The sequence below is a fragment of the Jaculus jaculus genome, chromosome 13 (genome assembly GCF_020740685.1).
Source record: "Jaculus jaculus isolate mJacJac1 chromosome 13, mJacJac1.mat.Y.cur, whole genome shotgun sequence".
Classification (NCBI taxonomy): domain Eukaryota; kingdom Metazoa; phylum Chordata; class Mammalia; order Rodentia; family Dipodidae; genus Jaculus; species Jaculus jaculus.
In genome coordinates this window covers 72,261,874-72,284,679 of record NC_059114.1, presented here as the reverse complement: position 1 = coordinate 72,284,679, position 22,806 = coordinate 72,261,874, and the positions used below count along the sequence as shown (strand labels likewise).

Genomic DNA, 22,806 nt, shown 5'->3' with positions numbered 1-22,806 from the left:
GCTGGGGCAAGGGGATAAAAGAGTATAACCTGTTATTATTTATATAAAATAAAATTTAAAAAATTAATTAAAAATATATGTAGTAATGTTTTTGATGGATTTTATTGAGGAAGGCTTTTTTGGTAGGATATATTTTAAAAATATTTTTGGCCATAAACCCTTCTCTTAGCAGTTGCAAATTTTCTAGTTATTAATTCTTTTGAGCTTTACAACTGAGGTACAATTATTTCTTTCAGTCACAGCAGAATGAAATTACTTGGAACTTAGCCCACTGGGCTGAACTAGGCTTCTTCCTGTATGGGGAAATTGCTGTCCCTAAAACTGAGGCACACAGGCACAATGAATTAGCTGATAAGGATCTTTAATAACAATTGGTTCCTGTAATGATTATTTCAGAATTTGGCTGGTTAATATAATTCAGGATGCAAACGTAAAAATTTTTTAAAAAAAGGTGCATCCAATCAGTAAAAGAGAATTGTCTAATCATTTAAAAGAAATAAACATCATCTGGAAGTAGAAGACAAAATTTAGTTACAATCATTTATAAGGTACATTGAAAACAGTGATGGAACAATTAGAAGTAAAGGAATGGAAGGAGATTTACCACCTAGAATAAAATTATTCATAATGTTAGTATCAGGAAAAAAAAAAAAAGCTTTTCAGTCTAGAAAGTTAAGAAGTTAATTCACTCCCGTCCAGCCCACACAGCACTGGAAAATGCTGGGGCATAATGGTCACCCACAGCATGAATAAGCAGGGGATCCTGCCAGTAGCAGTAACCTAGCTCTCTTGGATGGGATATGACACTTGCTCAGCAGAAGAGAGAATTCATCCCTGGCCATGCTGGGAACCAAGTCAGAATTCCCTGGACCGGCAAGACAGACTCTAGAGATAAGCCCCCACTGCTTTTTGGTTTGGAAGGATGAGTACACACATCAAAAAGTCTCTCAAATAACTCTGCTGCTCTCCTTTAGTCCAAGCTGCTCTCACTTGTGGTTGCAGAATCTATTCTTTTCCAGAAGGCAGAGAATTAAGGTCTATCAATATGACAAGGAAAGACCCTACTGCCCACCACCACACAGGCCACTTCTATCTTCCCAGGGCTTAGGACTTGCAGAGAACACAGTGACAGGACTGCTTCTCTCACTGCTAGCCTGACACCAACTCCAGGGAGATGGTGATAGACATGGTGGTCACTCAAAACTGACGGAAAAAGAAATCCAGAGGCAGCAGAGGGCTCAACACTAAATCAGACTGCCAACATGCCTGCCAATGCTCAAGGAATATTGCAAAAGAGGAGGTGGAACGATTGTAAGAGCCACAGTGCAGGTAGGAGTTTCCAGAGACACCCCCTCCCCAAGAGACTGACCTTCATGACCCTACAATGAATAGCAATAACTCCACTGATGTGTGCTCTCTCTGGAATGTTGCAGTGAGGGGGGGGGTATAAAGGTAGTACAACCATTTAAAGAATGAAATATTTTTAAAAAAGAAAGGTAAAATAGGTTTCATGACAAAGAGAATCATTAGGAATTAAAACAAAGAAAGGGCTAAATTCATCTGGAGGATTGAATATTTAAATCGATATATACATAATAAGGTTGCTTCCACATATAAGAAGCAAAAGTTGTTAGAACTACAAGAAGCAAAAATTATAAGAACCATTATCATAGATTTCAATTTACATATAAGATTCTATCTCAACAGCAAAATGAATCTCGTAACTGAATTTTTGTTTGGAAAAGTTTTAGCAAATCATATCTACTAGAATTTGCAAAACTGTGTCATGAGCAAGTGTGGTTTTCTCAGATTTGAAAAACTCTCCTTTCCATTGGTTGTTCTTAGGAGAAGATTCAAGATGTTTCTGGGTGTGTCTACTTTTTTAAGGCTTGGGTTTGGCAAATGTGCAAAGATAGACATGAAAGTAGTGGAAAAGAGATGTGGAACTTATTCGAGTTGGACACAAGACTCAAGTTTGATTTAGAATTAGTTGGAAAATAAAATCAAACACAGTGTTGAAAGATGAGCAGATGAATTTATGCTTGGGAAAACTGTCATGATGAGAATCCTAAGATCAATATTTTAACATGTGCCTGAATATTCTATTTCCAGTGAGAATGCCCTTTCTTTCTTTCTTTCTTTCTTTCTTTCTTTCTTTCTTTCTTTCTTTCTTTCTTTCTTTCTTCTCTCTCTTTCTCTCAATTTCTCTTTCTTAAAAAAGAAACAACTTGAAATAAGGTTTGTTAAAACCAAGAAGATTTTTTAAGTTATATCTTTTGAGCTGGAAAGATGGCTTAATGGTTAAGGGACTTGCCTGCAAAGCCTAAGGACCTAGTTTCGATTCTCCAGGTCCCACCTAAGCCAGATGCACAAGATGGCACATGTGTCTGGAATTCGTTTGCAGTGGCTAGAGGCCCTGTGGCACCCATTCTCTCTCTTTATTTCTCTCCCCCTTCTCCCTGTCTCAAATAAAAATACAAAGAATAAAAGTATATTTTGTAGCTCAGTGTGATGGGGTTTATCAGAAATGATGTTGTTAATAACAGAGATGAATCATACTATTCAAAGGATTTTTTTTGATGGTTAGGTCCTTCTTTTATTACCCAATATTTCAATGAGTGTTTTTTACTTGATCCCTACATACCTGGTTCCATCTCATTTTATTTTGAGCAACTTGTTATGTGATGGGAATGAGATGACAGAAGGAAATTTTGCCTTGTAATTATACAAGGGGGAGCTTAAATTGGGGAAGATGTTTTGGTCCAACTTATATAAGCTACTTCTTTATTACAGATTTATGGATCATTTAGCAGCAAATATCTTTAAGAAAATCATTTTATACTTACACACACAGACACACATACACATACAACCTGAGATTTAGATCAACCCCATTTCAAGTCAGAAAAAAAAAAGGAGAAGGATAGGCAAGAGAAATAAACATTTATTGAGCCAGGCACTGAGCTGGATAGTTTCAATAATGACACAAGTAGAAATATAATGACCATATTATTCGGGGATGTCTAAGGTTTTGTTTGGCAAGCATTGTTTTTGGCATGCATTAAAAATGATGTATGATAGCCATTAGTATACTCTTCTGTATTATTGACAAAGATTCAATTGTCCACGCTGTCCCGACAAAATGGAAGGAGACAAATGAATAAATCCATGGAAAAAAGGAACTACAGTGTGCAATAACCAAAGGTTACACAGAATAAAAATGCAAGAGAACAAATGGGATGACTTTAGTTGTCTATAATTCATTAAGGCTAAAAAGAAAAATAAATAGATACAATAATGGCATATAGATATGAGTTTTAAAAATAAAAGCAATATTATTTCTGAAAAGTGATTTTTCTCATATCTTAATATATTTTATGGTTAAATTTAAATAAGGAGACTTTATCTCTTGGGAGTTTTGGAAAATAAACTTGTAAATCTGTGATTTTAGATGCCTTATCAGCAAAGTCTTCAAGAAAATTTCTTGAGCCATGTACATGTAACTGTTTATCTACACTTCAAATGAAGAAAAAGAGAAGGGATAGGTATAGGCAAGGGAAATTTTTTTTTTTGAGTCAGGCACTAAGCTGGGTATTTTTAATGTATAATATCATGGCTTTGGCCAACCACCTTGAGGTGAATTATAGTTAGGAAAAAATATCTGCACTGTACGGTTTTGTGGCTTTTTATATGATGACTTACTACATAGTCTTTCTGAACTTTACTCATCAGCCAATTTTTATAAAATATCAAAATAGAAAAATGATTATTCAGAATACCTTGAATAAATCTACACAGTGGTGAATTACATATATAAACCAACATCACCAGCAACTCTTGTAACAATCACTTCAAATTGCACACTTAAGGTTGAAGAATTTTGCTTGGCATTTTCTAGGAAAGGAGGAATAGCAGAGGTAGTGGCAACTTTGAAATATGAAACCTTAGGCTACAGCACAGTCTTCGATATGGCTTTACAGAAGACACATCACTCAATGGGCTGGTCTAGGTTGCTTTGGTTTCCACATGAGACTCTTAAATTATTTAAAATTAATGATAAAGCATAAAAGCAAGCCTCACGATGCAAATAACACGAAGACTCAGTGACCTCTTGGAGGAAAGCGAGGGATTGACAGTTCAATAATTGGTAGGATGTGCTTTAAACACATTGACATCTCAGATCAGCTATACAATGGCATATGACACCAATTGTAGACAAAGATTAAGGAAAAATTAGTACATTCACAGTTTCCACAGAAATACATGATTACATATATAATTACATTTTTAAAGTTTTGTTTTACAGACATAATTATATTGAAATTACATATAGTTGGATCATAAGTCATTAAATAATGATTTCATTTTATTACATGATGAGTTTTACAATGTCAGAATTATGTATTTCATTATGGCATCTACTGGTATTGAACCACAAAAAGCAATATCATATAAAATAACAGTTACTTTAAATTCAGGAATATCACACGAGAATTATATCACATATGCCACCAAAAAACAAACAAACAAACAAACAAACCACAATCAACACATAAGACATGATACCTTTCTTTTCTAAACCACAAGTAGCTTTGAAAGAAGGTCATTAGGGAATGAAGGGGAGGTAGTTTGAAAAATTCATTAACTTTTTTTTTTCTAGGAATTTTAGAAACCAAAATTTTCAGAGGTATTTTCCCCATTTTAAATAATGTGATAAAAAGATCCACCCCCTGAGATTTGAAATTGTGCAAATAAAAAGCTAAGACTGTTTTGTGAAATTTAAACAGGGGAAACAATTTGACCATAACTATTAAATGTTATTTTTGATATCATGGTTCCAGTGGCTAGAGTTTTTCCCCCTCTTTGGATGGCAGCAGGTAAAATGGTATCCAATTAACACACTGAGAAGTCCCACAGCCTCTCTGTCCACTGACAACACCATCTAGAAATGGTGCCTTTCAGTGTTTCCTCAGTTGAAATCAAAGGAATTGTGAACAAAATGGCTGCAGGCCTGTTGTTATGAAGCATGTACATTTCTCAGTCAGAAACTCAGATCTTTGAATACATAGCAGAGTCATGATTTTCAGTAAAAATTGGGTTTAAAAGCGATCCTAGGCATTTTGTGAAATCCTTACATACCCTACAAGTTGGAAATAGTCTCTTTTCTTCCCCCCCCCCTTTAATTTAAATAGATACAATGGAGATCTCAGACCAAAATCACCTTCCTGAAAAATAAAAGCCTGAGAAAATTCCTATGGATTTACAGATGATAGATCTACTAGTCTTAGGAAAGTCCAGGTCATAATTATAAATAGAATTTCAGGTTGGATCACAAGCTCTTGAGCAAGCTTCCTATATTTCAAAGTTTCTCTTTCAGACATTCAACATCAAGACAGTTTGGGATTATTAATGGCTTTTGAATTAATTTAATAAGGAGTGTGAGTTGAGTCTTTAAACATATAAGCACATAGATCTTTAAATGGAATGTGTAACCCTCAATTTGGGCTTGTATCTGTGTGGAAGATTTAACATTCGGCTCACCTTAAGCGTCATTGTTTGTAAATAATTTTGTTTCCTGCAGATCCTGTGGGTTCTACTGTTCTTAATTCATCCTTAGGAAACCAGGCCCTGGAAAAGGGACTAAAAGGTCTCTTAATATGTAGAACTGGCAAAAAAGAGAAGTAAGGAGGCTACATCTATCTGGCTGGAGGAAGTGGATCTCAATTTCCCTGTGAAGCATTTTTGCAGTCCTTTTCTGCCTAGGTCAAGGGTATGTCAGTAGCATGTTCCTAGTGTCTGAACCTCTGACCTGAAATCTTGCACTTTGCTTAACCTGTGAGAATTAAAGAGAGGCCTAGAAGAAGCTTCAGAAGTATTTTTTGGCAAACTTACTTATGTAACAGGAGAGAAAAATCAGTGGATTTAAAGGATTTATCAAGGTCATATAGTAGTTTAGTGGCAGTTATGTGACCCAGAGCTGGACATTAAGGGCTCGGTCACTATTCTAGCAGCAACAATATTGTGCTTAAAAAGGAAACTCGTACACCGAAGTACACAAGGAACTTTCATCAATGGCAAGTCCCTGCTAGCAACACTAAGAATAGTAATTCAGCATCATTCATATTTATCCATTTGGGTGTAGTGTTTCAAAGTGCATACATTGTCTTTTTTTAGGCCCTGACATGCAATTCAGTGACATTTATGTTTCAACATGGAAAGTATTGAGTCACAGAGTGGCAGGTTTATTTATCTCCAAATCATACTGAGGCAAAGTAGGTGATACTATTCATGCAAGCTCTGTGGTTATTCAATTAAATAATATACAAAAGTCTCTGAACATTTTGTTGGTTAATTCTTAGATAATTTTGTCATTCCCTTTCTGTCTTTTTCCATCTCATCTCTTGATTTACTTTAAAGAAATCCATATAAAATAAAATTTCATTTATTTAAATTTATTTATTTCAGAATTAATTTTTTTAAACAAAAGTAAAGAAAGGCACTTCATAAAGCATACATAAATCTATTTCTTTCCTGTCTATTCGAAGGAGATAGGAAAATTGCCAAAGGCAGGCCACATCTCCTTGTAAATGATGGGCTGTGGCAGAGGCTGGACAAACACGAAAGCCACATTTACCCCAGAACAAACTTTCCCCTGGAGCTCAAGTTCAATCAGTGTTCATGAACTCAGAGTCCGCAGACTTAGCTGGGTCACATCAGCACAAGGCAGCTTTGATCTAGTACAGGCATAAAGAGACTGACTGCTTTCTACCCTACCAGCTGCAGTGATTCTTAAATCTACAACCGACTACCAGGATTAGTCTCAGGCACTTAGGAAAATGTACCATCTCTAAAAATAAATGACACAGCTCATGGTTACTTGTGCTCAAGTTAGGGCTGTGTCTGTGCGATAGTTAAAACCTATCACATAAAATTTTTGCTATTTGTGTCATAAACTTCCAGAAATCTTCCATCAACTATATTTAGTTTCCATGTACTTCACAGCTTAGATATATTTACATATCTGTTTCTGAAACTGTAACATGTTATACCTTAGTGCATAAGGACCCCTAAGCTACTTAGTTAAAGATTATTCATAAACTACGATGATAGCAGAGAAAAGTCAATAGTCAAATACAAGTAAAGAGATTTCAAAGTTAGGTCCACCAATTTTCCTGATTTCAGGCTGTTGGCTTTACCCAGAAATAAGAATGGCTTGAGTCAGTGAAAGATTTTTTTTCCCAAATATTAGTGAATCATTCACTGTCTCTTTTCTATTTTAGGTGCCTTCTTTCTATACCACATTTACACCTGATCTTAGAATATGAAGTGTACTGAACTCACATAACATAGAATAAATACATAAGCAACATACTCAGACATGTTGGAGCTGGCGATTAAACAGTGATCTCATAAGCACATCTCTGATGATGGCTTTGCGTGCCCTCAATAACGATCAATTATTTGACAGCTTAACTAAGATGTAAAACATTTGTTCAAATTTGTCAGTAAGTCATGGAGTCAAGGAAACTGACTTACTGATTATTTGGACTAATCTATTCAGAGACAACTGACATTAAGAGAAGGAAGTGGGTACCTCCAAGGAAAAACAAGGACGGAACTCAAGTCTCTTGACCCCACATATGGAGTCTTCCATCCAAGCAGCTTTTGTCTCAATAGAAGTTACAACATCATAACAATTCAAATGAATAATGTCAATTGATCATAGAATCATAGACTTGACTTTAGTGAGTGATAACTGGAATTTTGGGGGATATATTTTGAGTCATTTTAGCCAGCCATAAACATTTACATATTTGTAAAGTATGTGAAAAACTTTTATTTTTAAATCTTCAAACTATAAGGAACATATATTAATTTTATACTAGGTATGTTTTATAAATAAATGCATATATATTTCCAGAGAAGAATCAACTATGGTAGGAAAGACATAGTTTGCATTGGCTTTGAAGGTACTTTCATTCAAGGTGGACTGTAGTTTCTGACCATTTTGGAAGTTGTGTTTATTCTGCATATTTTTTTTAAAATGTGAATTGATGTAAGATTTACCATTATCTGAATCTTAAACCTCTAATAGTTTTTGGTCTTCTCTTCACATACATTGTTGATTGCAAGTTAAATAGTCTTGATCCATACTTGCCACAAGAGGAATGCTTCTATGCACTAAAATAACCTTCAGTGGAAATGGTCGAGAGCGATGCTTCACCAAGTGCAGTGCGCACGTGAGTTATCTGGGGTTCTTAGTGAAATGCAGATTCTCATCCTGTAGGTCTGGTCTGAGGCTTGAGACATTGCAATTGTAATTTCCAAACATGCTCAGATGGTGCAGGATGGTTGGTCCCCTGATCTTGAACACTGAGGTTCTAGGGAGCTGAATGAGCTTGGATAACTTTCCCAAAGGCTTCTTTACTCACAAGCTGTAGCTACAGTGGAAAAATGAGAGCTTCAGGTATTTGCACTTGCAGTTTTGAAAGGATTGGCCATGTCTTCGCTTTCAATCAGGAAAGAAGCTCCGAGTCCAGCTCATTTTGGGTGGAATATTTCACTCACAGAGGCGAGCACAAGTTCTCAATGTGCACTTAGTCAATGGACAGAGATTGTATTTGCCAACAGGTAGAATGAAAAATAAGGGAAGCATCGAATAAGGAGTCATGGTTGTGCCTATCAAAATGGAGATCCGAGATTCTGACCTTTTCTCAGGAAGGCTGTCCTTGGGGCTGACTTGCAGTTTCTCTCTAATGAGCCCTGATCTTTGAAGCTTCACCCATTGCTCCACAGGTGCCCACTTTCCTGGAACCTTTAGGTGGGCATTCCTGGCAAATGCATCTACTCCAGATAGATACAAGCCCCTGGTTTTGTTGAAAATTCTTTTGTGTCCAAGATTATGTAAAAAATAAATTATAACCCAAACAAAGCCAAATCTCTGTGTTGAAAACTGTTTCCTGTGTGTCTCCCTTTTCATGGTGTCTTTATAAGACTCAACCACCTGTGAGCAGAAACCCCAGGCTCACAGGAGAAATACTTTGTGGTCTGTGAAAAGCCGTAAAGCCCTACGTTGGTAGTGTCTGGTGTTTACAGTGTCCTGGAGATAGAAAGGATTAGCTAAACTGTGCTGTTGGTGGGAGGTTGAATTTTGCCTTCTGCTTCATGATCCTCAGTAGGCTTAAGGTTGGCATTGTATTTTACTCCATAAACAGGGACTGCATATACTATTATGTAATTTGAATACTCATTATAACCTTGCAGCAGAAGGTACTATACCCACTGAATACGTAAACAGCTGTATTTGGAAAATAGAAAATAGTCTTACTTTACCTAAGCAATAGAAAAATACTCTTCAAAAATACATTGCTAAACTTATGGGTTTGTATTAAAGTAGAATTTGTATGTACAGTAAGGCAACATTTCTATTTGCATCCTGTTACGACTACCTTTTAAATTAACATTAATCTTTTGGGATTTTGTTTGCTAAAAAATACTAGGGTGTATAATAAATTATTTTTCTTGCTGAAATGAAGCAGGAAAACATTTGAAAATCATTTACCAAGTGGAATTCATTTGCTTCTTTTGCAAGAAAAATTTAAATCCCCAGACTATATACTCTTGAGGGCTTAGAAGAAAATAAAGTTTAGGGAGATAAATCTATGCCCAACATATTCAAATTATCTTAAGCAAAAGTTGGAGGCATCATTTGATTTGCATATAGATGATGTGTCTGTATGGTATAGGAACTGATGTAAACAATTTGGCAGGTGTCCTGGCATGCATTCTTTAGAAGAATGCGTTATTTTTGGGTCACCCTAATAAAATGAAAGAGGAGTGTAAAGGTTTAGCAATTGGATTTTAAAAGCAGTTTTCATGGTGTTTTCGTTATATTTTTCATCATGTACTAAATCATTTTGACTGTTTAATTTCCTTCTGTCACATGCCAAATCACGAGAGCTTATCCCAGAGGCTGCACTTGTTGACATCGCCCCTCAAGAATACTTAAACATGTGCTGTTATTTCACTGCACACATAACTTTTATAACTAATAGCAAAAAGCGAACCTACAAATCACAGGAGAGTAAATTGATTTGTTCCGGAGATCAGCTGCCGGAAGGAGGCAAGGGTTGAACATGGAGAATGGCAAGGAGTGAAGTAGTGTCATTGTACCCACACTCGGGAGCACTTGCTAGCAGACTGCCTTCTTTTACCGCTCTGTAGTGTGACCTGAAGAGAAATCACATTTGGTCCAATCATTCCATTAGTCTAGCTATCAGTGAAAGGAGTGAACAAAGCCTGTAGGATCCAGGTAATCCAATCCTCCCAGAGGGCCTCTGCAGTTGCTGGAGGCTGCAGTGAGGCTGGCCCGGTCTTTTTCAGATTGATTCTGTTCAAGAGATGGTGGAGCCTTCTTGGCTGGTTCTTCACACAAGGCCATGTTTGTAGCTTGTGCATGCGGCACTAACACCAGGATGTTGCTCTCCATCACCCCAGACACCTTGGCATACTCCTTGTTGCCTTCAGGAGCCCTGGACTTCTCTGGCTGGTGGCCGTTTTCGTTCTGCTTTGGGTACAGTGACAACACTCCATCTTGGTTCACCTTGTGGACTGCCACGTAATCTGGGGGTTTGCCGTGGATGAGTGGGGCTTTCTCCCGGAGCAGCGGCCATGATGCGTCTTGCTTAGTCTCGGAGTGGGCGTCTTCCATTTCTTTCTGCTCATCCACCTTTCCTTCCCCTCCAGTCTCAAAGGTTTTAGAGGATTTTAAAATATCTTTTTCTGCCTTGTCCAGTAAAGAGGCCAGAGCACCTGCAGGGTCTCCAGCCAGCTTGCACACGTCAGCAATGCTATGGTAAGGAGATCTAAAGATGTGTTGGCCAGGCTGAGGCAAAGGCCATGTTGAAGATTTGGACTCATCTGTAGGAAAATAGGGGCCATTGCCTTCCTTGCTTATGCTCTGGGGGTCTGGAATGCAGGGAATATTTTCTTCAGGATTCTCTGGCTTCTCATTGACCTCAGGAATGTGAAAAGTGGAGGGGTAAGCGTGAGGATCCTCACACTTCTCAGACAAAAGTGAATGACTGTCATAGCTCCCATGCCCAGAGTCACTGTCGGGATCCAGATGTGTAGGTTTAACACCTTGACCTGGATAGTCCTTTGAGTGGGGTGGCATTAGCTGCTCGTCCTCATTGTCATAGACTTCTAAAAAGTCCACCAGCAAGTCCTCACAGTCAGAAGTCGGGGGGAAATCTTGGCATCCTAAGGCACTCAGGAGTTCTTCAGATTTGCCCTTCTATTGAAACACAGACACAAGGAGAGATGGCTGTTAGCCTCAGCACATGCCACACCTGGCATCACAGCTGAGTGGTATCTGAGCACAGATAAAGGGGGGCTCTCTCCTGAGGCAGCAGCCACGTTGTGTCTTGCTTAGTTTTAGAACAGAAGCCTTCCGCCTCCTTCTGCTCTGCAGAAGGCTCCTATAAACAGCCTCACCAAGCTCCTCAGACTTGAGGGATGAGTATATTGGGACATCTTGTCCCTTTTTGGGTACTATTCATCAATTTTTTTTTTGGAAACTCTAAGCAATAGTGACCATTCATTTAATAGGTAAGCACTACACCACTCGATGTATCACAAACATAGTCATTAAATAAAAAGCTTGTGAAATACCTGAAGCACAGTGTTCATGTATGTATCTGACACTGGTATTTGCTGGTAGAGAGGTTCTGAGATGTGGTTGCTACCCTCCTAGCCTCCTCCGCCACTCTCCAGAATCTGGGGACAGGAAGTTGGTTCTTGTCCCTTCCTTCTCCTGCCTGCCTCTTCTTTCTTGCCCTCCTCCTCTTGCTACTTCTCCTTTCTCTTCTCACCTCACCATTTTGCTCCTTTTCCGTGTCTTTCATTTTCTTCCTCCCCTTCTCCCTCTTTCATTCCAAGTCTTCTCCCTGTTCTGACATGCCATTCCCTTTTCCTCTGCTCATCTTAGTTTCCCTGTTCCGTCCAGTCTTGACTTAGGTCATGTACTGGCGCCCAAGCCTTGGCTTTCATTTGTCATTTACAGAGTACGTAGGACTTTGGATAAGCTGCCCTCTGAACCTCAGATTCTCCAGTTTTATTTGGTAGGTTCTTGTGAGGATTAGAGACAATATAAAGACGACTATCAACAACTTTATCCCAAAGTAGCTACATTATCATTAAGTCTATGTGACTAGTATGTTGAGTTGTAAAGATAGACAGCAGTCAATATCCATTCATGCCAGCTCTATGAAGGTCAATACTAGATTGGGTAGTAGGGGCAAGATCACTGGACCAAAAGCCCAAACTCCTTGGTTCTAGCCCTTGCTTTGATCTTTGCAACCAGATCAATTTTTAGTAGATGAGTCAAATTCTTTCAAGGTTCATTTTTTTTTTCATTTTCTTGTACTGTTAATTTCACAGTAACTGGATCAACTGGCATTTGCTTTTATATACATTAATTTTCTATATATTACTATTAAGGTAAGGTCAAATTTCAACTGAGAGGGAAATTTTGCAATGTTCTGCCTTCTTCCATCGAAAAACATATTAAATTCCTTTTGCAGCACTCTAAATGCATCCTGACAAACCAGCCCACACTGCACTGATCCAGTCTCTGGTGACTGCTTGAACTGAGTAATAGGGACAATGGAAAATTCTGTCACAATGGCCTTGTGTAAAGAGCTTGTGAGTGGGAGATTTTACCAATGTGCAATAAAGATGGTGGTGGTGGTGTGTATCTGCTTTGGAATAGTTAAAACTGATTATTTTAACAAAATCGTGACCTCTGTATTTAGAAGCAGCCCTGGGAAATATATCAAATATTATATGAGTTTTTCACGTTTCTCAGCCTTCTTCCCTGCCCTCTGACTTTAAGACTATAATCAGTGCCCTCATCCTCCGGACACACACACATACACACACCCCACATACCTCTTTCTGTTAAACACACATGCTGATGGGGAGGAACAATTCATGAGGAATGACAAGGAGGACAAGACTGGATTGGTGAGGATTGTGTGTGCATGCGTGAACTTAATTACCACCAAGCAGTGTAGTTGCACCATGTTCTCTGTTGTGTCACTTACCTCCAGCAGGTGAGCATCAAATCCTTTTATTTTTGGCCCAGGAACTGGTGGAAAGATGCAGGTCATCATGCTATAAAATAATTTGTGAGATTGGATAAATGCCTCATTTTTTTTTTTACTTTGCAATTTTTGAAAGAGTATTTTTATCTCCAAATACCTGCTACATGAACTATATGAGGTAGAGCCCAAGGGATATGTGAAAGTAACAGTAAATGATAGAGATGATAGTTACAGAGATCCACATTAAAATTTGCTGTGGTTCATTTCAGGTAATGTTTCCATTTGGGTTATTTGGTTTTTTTTTTTTTTAAGGTTTAGCTGCTCTTGACACATTTCTATTTAATAACTGTGACTCCTTATTGAATGGAAGGCATACCTACTTCTGATAAGTCCATTTTCTATTTTTTAAACCTTTGATCATATATATATATATGTATGTATTTTTTGTGTGAGCAAATGCACTGGAACTAATGGCTAAGTAGGGTATTTGGATCATCTGTTGGCTTCCATCATCTTTGTGATATCTTTTTTTTCCACCATTATCCCTAAGAACAATGATTGACAGAAGAGCTGAGAGACAGTGTAGTACCTATAGCCCTTCAAAGCCACTGCCAAGACCATAACCAAACAGATGACAGCAGAAAGAACGGCCACAAAGATCCACACGGTTGTATCTTTCGTGGGGAAGTCTAAAAAAAAGAAAAACAAAACAGCCAGAAAGCTTTGATCACATACGTTATCATTACAAAACCAACCAACCAACCAACCCAATGCATGAAACTTTTGAACCAAAGAAATTTTGTGCTTGCTCTCTCTCTCTCTCTCTCTCTCTCTCTCTCTCTCTCTTTCTCTCAAATGCAAGATGACTCTTGCCACTTAGAAGATGAGCTGGCATATATGATGATGCTGTGTTAGAACCAAAGACCTCTCATACTGTGCCTTGGCTAAGATACCAACATGTAGTCCTTATCAGAAACTAAATATCCACTTATGCCTCTGAGATGGGTTACCACTTTACAAATTCTGGGATTAAGAGATGACAAATCTGGGGCTGGAAGGATGTCTTAGCTGTTAAGGCATTTGCCTGCAAAGCCAAAGGACCTTGGTTCAATTCCCCAGGACCCATGTAAGCCAGATGTACAAGGGGGTGCATGTGTCTGGAGTTTGTTTGCAGTGGTTGGAGGCCCTGGTGCACCCATTCTCTCTCTCTCTCTCCCCTTCCCCTCCCTCTATCTCTATCAAATAAAAATAAAAGAGATGATAAACCCACCTCTACTTTTTCTTTTGGATAAAGTTAAAAATAGTTTCTTTATGAATAATTATTATGTATGATCTTATAATTTAAAATATTTAGAAATATAAGCACAAGGTAAGCAAGACACTCACCACTTGGTATCTCAATGGAGCTCTCTAGGCCCCACTTACTCCAGTATCCATGGTCTGGCTTGCAGCGAGTCTGGACAAGGTATCTGTGTCCTGGATATAAACTGAAAACCTTAAAATGTGTCTGCTGCCCTGCAAAATGGACCTAAGGAGGGACGAGGAAAACAGAAGTTACTGCTGATTTTTGTTAGGAAGAAAAAAATTTGTAATCATCATCATCATCATCATCATCATCATTAGGGAAGTTAGTCTAGACATGACCATGCCCCAAGGATGTCCTGTTTTCACCATTCTGCTCTATACTTTCAGCTGCTTTCCTTAAAAATTGCCCACATAGGGCAATATGGCTTAGCAGTTAAGGTGCTTGCCTTGACTGTTAAGCCTAAGGACCAATGTTCCACTTTCCAGATCCCACCTTACCCAGACTCACAGAGGTGAGGCAAGCGCAAGGTTGCGCATGCCCACTAGGTGGCGCAAGCATCTGGAGTTCCATTGCAGTGGCTGAGACCCTGGTGCACCAATTCTCTCCCTCTCTCATTAAAAATACAACAACAAAAAATTGCTCACACAAAAATTTACAAGGTTTACTATTTCTTTATTTGGAATTCTATCTCAGAAAGACAATTATTCTACTCCTCTAAGTGTGCTTTATAAAAGAAAGGTTGAGTGCTAATACATTAACATTATATGGGTAGGAGGGGTAATAAAATGGTTGTTTTACAAATCCAATGAAATAACTGATTCGCGGATTATTCACTGATGCTGAAACCACCAAGTGGAAGAAAACTGGGTTTTCTTGTATGTTGAAGTAAGTATGCACAAGGTAAACATAATCGACAGTCAAATGATCAGGTTGCTTTCTCTCCAATCCAGAGTTCAGAGTTAGCCTCAGTTAAGCTGGGTCAACCACATGCCTCCTTATGCCTATGCCTGTGCTTATGCCTCCTGATGATGACGGATCATGAGGTATCACCTCTGTTGTATGTATACTGATGAAGCCTTTATAAACATAATATCTGGTTTCTGAAAATAGAGAAGCCAGGAAATTAGCTGAGTGATCTTCTCAAGAATTAATCATACAAGTCAAAAAACATGTGGAATGTCCACTGAGACAACTGGCCCAGTCCTGAGTACATAATAACTGAAGGGTTATTACCTCCAGGAACTATGTGTCTTGGACAAATTTTTTGTTAGGACAAACCAGCTATTAAAGATATTTTTTTGAGCCAGGCATGGTGGTGCATGCCTTTAATCCTCAGGAGGCAGAGATAGGAGAATCACTATGAGTTTGAGGCCACCCTGAGACTACATCATGAATTCCAGGTCAGCCTGGGCTAGAGTGAGACCCTACCTTGAAAAAAAAAATATTTTTGAGCCAGGTGTGGTGGCACCCACCTTTAATCCCAGCATTTGGGAGGCAGAGGCAGGAGAATCTCTGTGAGTTTGAGGCTGTCCTGAGAGTACATAGTTAATTTCAGGTCAGCCTGCAATAGAGCGAGACTCTACCTCAACCCCCCTCCCAAAAAAAAAAACAAAAGATAATTTTGAAATAACTACAATGAAGAGTAAAATATAAACTAGCTACTGTATATATGAATTTTAACTATTTTTTTTCTATGTGTGGTCTGTTATTTTGACTGTTTGCTAATGTTCCTTTCTAAACAGAGACATGCACTTAGATATTTAAAAGTGGAATACCAGCTAGGCCTGGTGGTGCACACCTTTAATCCCAGCACTTGTGAGGCAGAGGCACATGTATCCCCATGAGTTTAAGGCCACCCTGAGACTATATAGTGAATTCCAGGTCAGCCTGGGCTAGAGTGAGACCCTACCTCGAAAAACAAAGCAAAACCAAACAAAATAAAACAATAAAACAAACAACAGCAATAAAAAAGTGGAATATCATAATTATATAACAGCATTATCTTTTTACATTGAAGTATTTGGTTTGTTTTTTTTGTGTGTGTTTTTAAAGTATTTTATTTTACTTGTTTATTAGAGAGAGAAAGAGAGAGAGAATGGGTGCTCTAAGGCCTCTAGCCACTGCAAACAACTCCAGATGCATGCGCCACCACGTACATCTGGCTTATGTGGATACTGGGGAATCAAACCTTGATCCTTAGTCTTCATAGACAAGTGTCCTAACCTCTAAGCCATCTCTGCAGCCGTGTGTGTGTGTGTGTGTGTGTGTGTGTGTGTTGAGGTAGGGTCTCTCTGAGCCAAGACTGACCTAGAATTCACTATGTAGTCTCAGGCTGGTCCTGAACTCATAGCAATCCTCCTTCCTCTGCCTCATGAGTGCTGGGATTAAAGGCATGTGCCACCACACCTGGCTCTACATTGAAGTATTTTAAAAATATTTTTTTTTTTTAATTTATTGAGAGTGACAGACACAAAGAGAAAGACAGATAGAGGGAGAAAGAGAGAACGGGCGCGCCAGGGCTTCCAGCCTCTGCAAACGAACTCCAGACACGTGCGCCCCCTTGTGCATCTGGCTAACGTGGGACCTGGGGAGCCGAGCCTTGAACCGGGGTCCTTAGGCTTCACAGGCAAGCGCTTAAACGCTAAGCCATCTCTCCAGCCCTACATTGAAGTATTTTTAACCATCACTTTCTTTGCATTTTTTACCGAGTGAAGTGTTTTAAAGTATTTCTTTACAAGCATTCTGGCAATGGGCAGATCAAACTGAGATTCTCCTGCCTCCAGCCTCAGGATAATTTATGTACTTTCAGAGGTGTCTGGATCTAAGATAGACTGAAGGAGGTAGGTTAAAAACCTGAGGGAGGAGGCTATGTAAAGTAAGCGACTATACTTGGGAGAACAGTGAACATGACCCCAATGGATATGAGAAGGTTTTCCCTCATTTACCAGGGTCATTCTTCATGGGAAGGCCCTCATGCTGGCCAATGAGTTGGAATGACATATTCTCAATTGTGAGGAGTTCATCCTTATCAAAGGATGTGGATCTTTCAGTGAGCTTATGTTTGACTCACCTCCCACTCATCTGCTTCTGTGGGCTTAAGTCGAACTTCATACTCCATTGTGAACCAACCAGTTCTTACATCAATGACAGTGGGTGGGAACCATTTTATCAACAGATATGGTTTTTTATCTTTTGGTTGTTTTACTTCCAAAGTCAGGTTCTGAGGGGGTTCTGGTTCAACTGTAGGTATAAAAGAAATTATAGCTTCATTCATTGCTTGCGCTTTTTATTTGGCTCTGTTTTCTATCATGAATTGCATTTCCTATTTATCAGCCCATTCTCATGACTACATTATAAGGCCCTGAAAGATGAGATTAATTCTTTCCACCTCATGATAGGTGGTCAGTTTTTTTTTTGTTTGTTTGTTTTTGTTTTTGAGGTAGGGTCTCACTGTATCCCAGGCTGACCCAGAATTCACTATGTAGTCTCAGGGTAGCCTTGAACTCACAGCAATCCTCCTACCTCTGCCTCCTGAGTGCTGGGATTAAAGCTGTGCACCACCGTACCTGGCACAGCTGAGATTTTATTTTGTTTTTTCCACTAACCAATGTCTCATACATGCATCTTTTTCATGTTGCCAGTGCACATGTAATAGTTATTGGGCTGGGGTTTCCAATTCAATTGGAAAGGGGTTTAAAGTAGTTCACTTCCTTTATTTGGGACCAGAGTCTCCTTGATGATATGCACAGTTTATATTTATAACTTTGTAGGTCACAAGTTCAAAGGTTCTGATTTCACTTCATTCCATTTTATACTCAACACACACATTATGTTTTATGGTGGAATGAAAGCTATTCTCCCAGTTGGTAAAGGGTCAAAATGAACGTAGAAGTTGAACTTTATGGCAAGATTCCTTTGAACAACCCCAGTAACCCTGTTTCATTCATTCACTCAACAATTGTTTATTGAATTTCCACTAACAAAATAATTCCTAACAAATCATATGCCACACACTATTGGTGTGCCATCATTTAATGTCCCCTGAATGTCATAAATTTCTATTATTACACATATTCTCTAGAAAAAAAAAAAAAAACAGGTGTAGAGGAGGGAAATTACCTGTCTAAGGAAACACAAAGTTTCAGTCAATATGGCATTTGAATCCTAAAGTATATTACCTACAGGCAGCTTTTAATAAAAACAACAACAGACTTCCAGGTAAGATGGTGGCATAGGAGCCATGCCAAACGAACCCAGGGAGGGCTTTGAGAAAAATCACAGCAAAATACACTCTTCTTCTGAAAAGTGAAGGAGTATAGGTTATTCTTAGACACATTGGTGAAGTATGAGAGACCAAGATTCATCACAAAGGAGGAAAACAGCCAGAATCCCACTGAAGCAATTGTGACCCACTAACACATGTGATCCGTGCACCAGCCTGGCACCACCTGTAAGGCATGCCAAATGGCAGCAGCAGAGACCAAACAAAGGGATTTTCTAACCTCATCACCCTCCTTGCAAAGTCAAGAAATCTGAAGGAAAGACAGCTGAGATCAACTAAGGAGCTACTGAAAGGGATATAGCAGGACTGTGTGAGCAAACTCCAGGCTTTCTGCACTCTCCCAACCCCCAACCATTGGAACTGCTGAACCTCCAGCATTCAACCCCCCCCCCCCCCAGCAGGACAAGCAGCACAGCAGATCAGAACTCCAGCTCCACAGCACAACACAGAGGGATCTGGTGGGCACTCAGCATTGGTGAGATTGGAAGCCACCCCAAGAGGTAACGAGGCTGGCTGACAAAAATCAACCAACCAACCAACCAACCAACCAAACAAACAAAAAAGCCAAGCAGAAACCCCCCAAAACAAACAACAACAATGACAACAACAAACCAGGTACATAGGCCTGCTTTGGAAGTGTTACTGTCTTTTTCCATGTTAGGGCAGGTTATGAGTTACATATTCTTGGTTGGCTTTATCATTTACAAATAAGCTGTATTTTGGGCTTGAATATTGTTGCCTTTGATACTTTTAGGTTTATAGGGCCTTTGTCTTTTGCTTCCTTATTGGGGGCAGGGTCTGATTCAGATCCAAGTTGACCTGGAACCCAGTTCAGAACAGAATTCTCTACCTCCCAGTTGACAGGATTAAGGGTGTAGAGCAACACACACCCTTAAGGGTTTTGGCTTTATAAGACTGTTTGTTTTAATTCCCACAATTACATACTCTGTGCCGGTATTTATTGAATGTGTATATTGCTCAGTTGAAGTTTAGAATTTGCTAGTAAATTGTTCCACCCAATCCACTAGAATACTTGCTTAGCATGCAAAATCAGCACCTAGGATTACTTCTGCAGCTGGACTGGGGTACAAGAGCTGCCCCTGGCACCTTAAACTCATATCCTGAAAGTAGATAGAGGTGGACGCCACATCTAAGAACACTGCAGATAAGTAGAAAATCCAAGCATAAAATCAGTTCAGGATGCAAAAGTTGCTACATTATAATACCAGAAACACAAAGAATCAAAACAATAGAATCCCACCAAAAATTATAAATCCATCCATTATCACCAATGAGACAGTTTTAGATGAAATGCCTGACAAAGACTTCAAAAGAATGATTGTCTCTATACTCCAAGAAATCAAAGAAGAAGTGAAAGGAATCAAAGAAGAAAACAAAGGAATTAAAGAAAGAAAACAAACTCATGAAAGAGAACACAGGAAACCAGCTTAATGAAATAAGGAGGCCATTACAAGACATGAGCAAGGAAATAGAAATACTGAAGAAAAACCAGGCTGAAATCCTAGCTCAGAAGAACACAGTCAGTCAAATGAAAAAACTCTGTGGAAAGTCTCACCAGTAGAATGGATGAAGGAGAGACCAGAATATCTAGACTAGAAGTCCAGGTGGCAGACCTAATACAGTCCAACAAAGAGAAAGACAAGCTAATAGGAAGGTAAGAATGGGAATTTCAAGATATCTGGGACACTATGGAAAGCTCAAATAAGAATTCAGTGTATAGTAGAAGGAGAATAATTTCAATCCAGAGGCTTAGTAGGCATTTTCAACAAGATCATAGAAGAAAAATTTCCCCAAATTGGAAAAGAAATGCCAATGCAGATTCAAGAAGCTTTTAGAACACCAAACAGACAAAACCTGGAAAGAACCTCTCCTTGCCAGGCTATAATTAAGCTACTAAACACACAAACCAAAGACTATATATTGAAAGTAGTTAGAGAGGAAAAGCAAGCCACCTACAAAGGCAAGCCCATCAAAATAACAACAGATGACTCAACACAAACTTTAAAAGCCAGGAAGGGCTTGGAATGATGTAAGTTCTGAAAGATAACAACTGTCAACCAAGATTACTTTATCCTGCAAAGCTATCTATCCAAATTAATGGAGAAATAAGGTCATTCCACAACAAAAACAGGGTTAAGGAATTTATGACAACTAAACCAGCTCTACATAAAATACTTGAAGGAATCCTTCACACTGAAGACAAAGCAAAACACAAACAGGAGGAAACAGGATAGGAGAAAATAAACCATACTCAAACAACATTTAAAACAAGTGAATAAACAAGAAAACTACAAAATTAGAAGAATGGCAAGAATAAATACATACCTTTCAATAATAACTCTTTTTTTTTGTTTGTTTTTCGAGGTAGGGTCTCACTCTGGCTCAGGCAGACCTGGAATTCACTATGTATCTATAATAACTCTTAATATCAATGGCCCCAACACCCCAGCAAAAAGACATAGGCTTGCAGACTGGATTAAAAGGCAGGATCCTGCTATTTGTTGCCTCCAGAAAACTCATCTCTCAACAAAAGATAGGCACTGCCTGAGGGTGAATGATAGAAAATGGTATTTTAAGCAAATGGGCTTAGAAAACAAGCAGGGGTTGCTATCCTAATATCTGACAGTATAGACTTCAAACCAACATTAGTGAGGAAAGATAAAGAAGGTTATTTTATACTGATTAAAGGAGCACTCCAACAGGAGAATATTACAATCTTAAATGTATATGCTCCAAACATGGGGACTCCCAAATTTCATCAAACAAACAATATTAAACTTAAGGTCACAGATAACACCAAACACAATTGTAGTACGTGACTTCAATACTCCACTCTCATCAATTGAAAGCTTATCCTGGCAAAAAATAAACACAGACATCTGTATTAAATGATATCATGGAACAAATGGACCTAACAGATATCTATAGAACATTCCATCCAAATGCTGCAAAATATATACTTTTTTTTCCTGAACAGCACATGGAACATTCTCTAAAAGTGGATCATATATTAGGACACAAAGTAAATCTCAACAAATATAGGAAAATTGAAATAATCCCTTATACTCTATCTGACCACAATGAGATTAAGCTGCAAATCAGCAACAAGAAAAACTACAAAGCATACAGAAATTTGTGGAGACTAAACAATACACTATTGAATGATGAATGGGTCATTGAAGAAATTGAAAAGGAAATCAATAAATTCATAGAATCAAATGATGCTGAGAATAAAGCATAACAAAGCCTTTGGGACATGATGAAGACAGTCCTAAGGGAGGAATTTATAGCTCTAAGTACCTATATTAAGAAATTAGAGAGTTCACAAGTAAACAATTTAATGCTTCACCTTAAGGCCTTGGAAAAAGAAGAACAATGCAAACCGAAAATCAGTACACAGGAAGAAATAGTAAAGATTAGGGCAGTAATTAATGAAATAGAAACAAACAAACAAAAAAATCCAAAGAATAAATGAAACAGAGAGTTGGTCCTTTGAAAGGATAAACAATATTAATAAACCCTTAGCAAATCTGACCAGAAGAAAGAGAGAAGAGACAAAAATTAATAAGAATAGATGAGCCAGGCGTGGTGGCGCACACCTTTAATCCTAGAATTTGGAAGGCAGAGGTAGGAGGATTGCCATGAGTTTGAGGCTACCCTGAGACTACATAGCAAATTCCAGGTCAGTCTGGGCCAAAGTGAGACCTTACCTTGAAAAACAAAAACAAACAAACAAACAAAAGAGTAGAGATGAAAAAGGCACCATCATAACAGATACCAAAGAAATTCAGAAAATCATAAAGACATGCTTCAAGAATATATATGCCTTTAAGTTTGAAAGTCTGAAAGAAATGCATGATTTCCTTGATTCATATGACCTACTAAAATTAAACCAAGATTAGATAAACCATTTAAATAGACCTATAACAAGTATGGAGAACCAAGCAGTTATAAAACATCTCCCAACCAAAAAAAGTCCAAGCCCAGATAGATTCACTGGTGATTTTTACCAGACTTTCATGGAAAAACTAACACCACTGCTTCTCAAACATTTCCATAGAATAGAAATAAAATAGAAAGGGAAGGAATTC

At 38.4% G+C, this 22,806-nt stretch overlaps 1 protein-coding gene across 3 annotated transcripts in view; it reads right to left on the bottom strand.

Annotated features, from left to right (window-relative positions):
• The window catches only part of Prlr (prolactin receptor), a 200,061-nt gene that overhangs the window by 7,132 nt on the left and 170,123 nt on the right, over positions 1–22,806 (bottom strand). For 2 of the 3 annotated variants that reach the window (XM_045133036.1, XM_004652513.2), the window contains 5 exons: positions 17,483–17,652; positions 14,493–14,634; positions 13,696–13,795; positions 13,107–13,176; positions 9,484–11,296 (listed from right to left, as the gene is read on the bottom strand). In XM_045133036.1, coding sequence (XP_044988971.1) covers positions 10,277–11,296; positions 13,107–13,176; positions 13,696–13,795; positions 14,493–14,634; positions 17,483–17,652 — 1,502 coding nt within the window. In that variant the 3' untranslated portion in view covers positions 9,484–10,276. Of the gene's footprint in view, positions 1–9,483; positions 11,297–13,106; positions 13,177–13,695; positions 13,796–14,492; positions 14,635–17,482; positions 17,653–22,806 lie in introns of those variants that run through there. The other variant, XM_045133037.1, reaches the window with a different exon arrangement.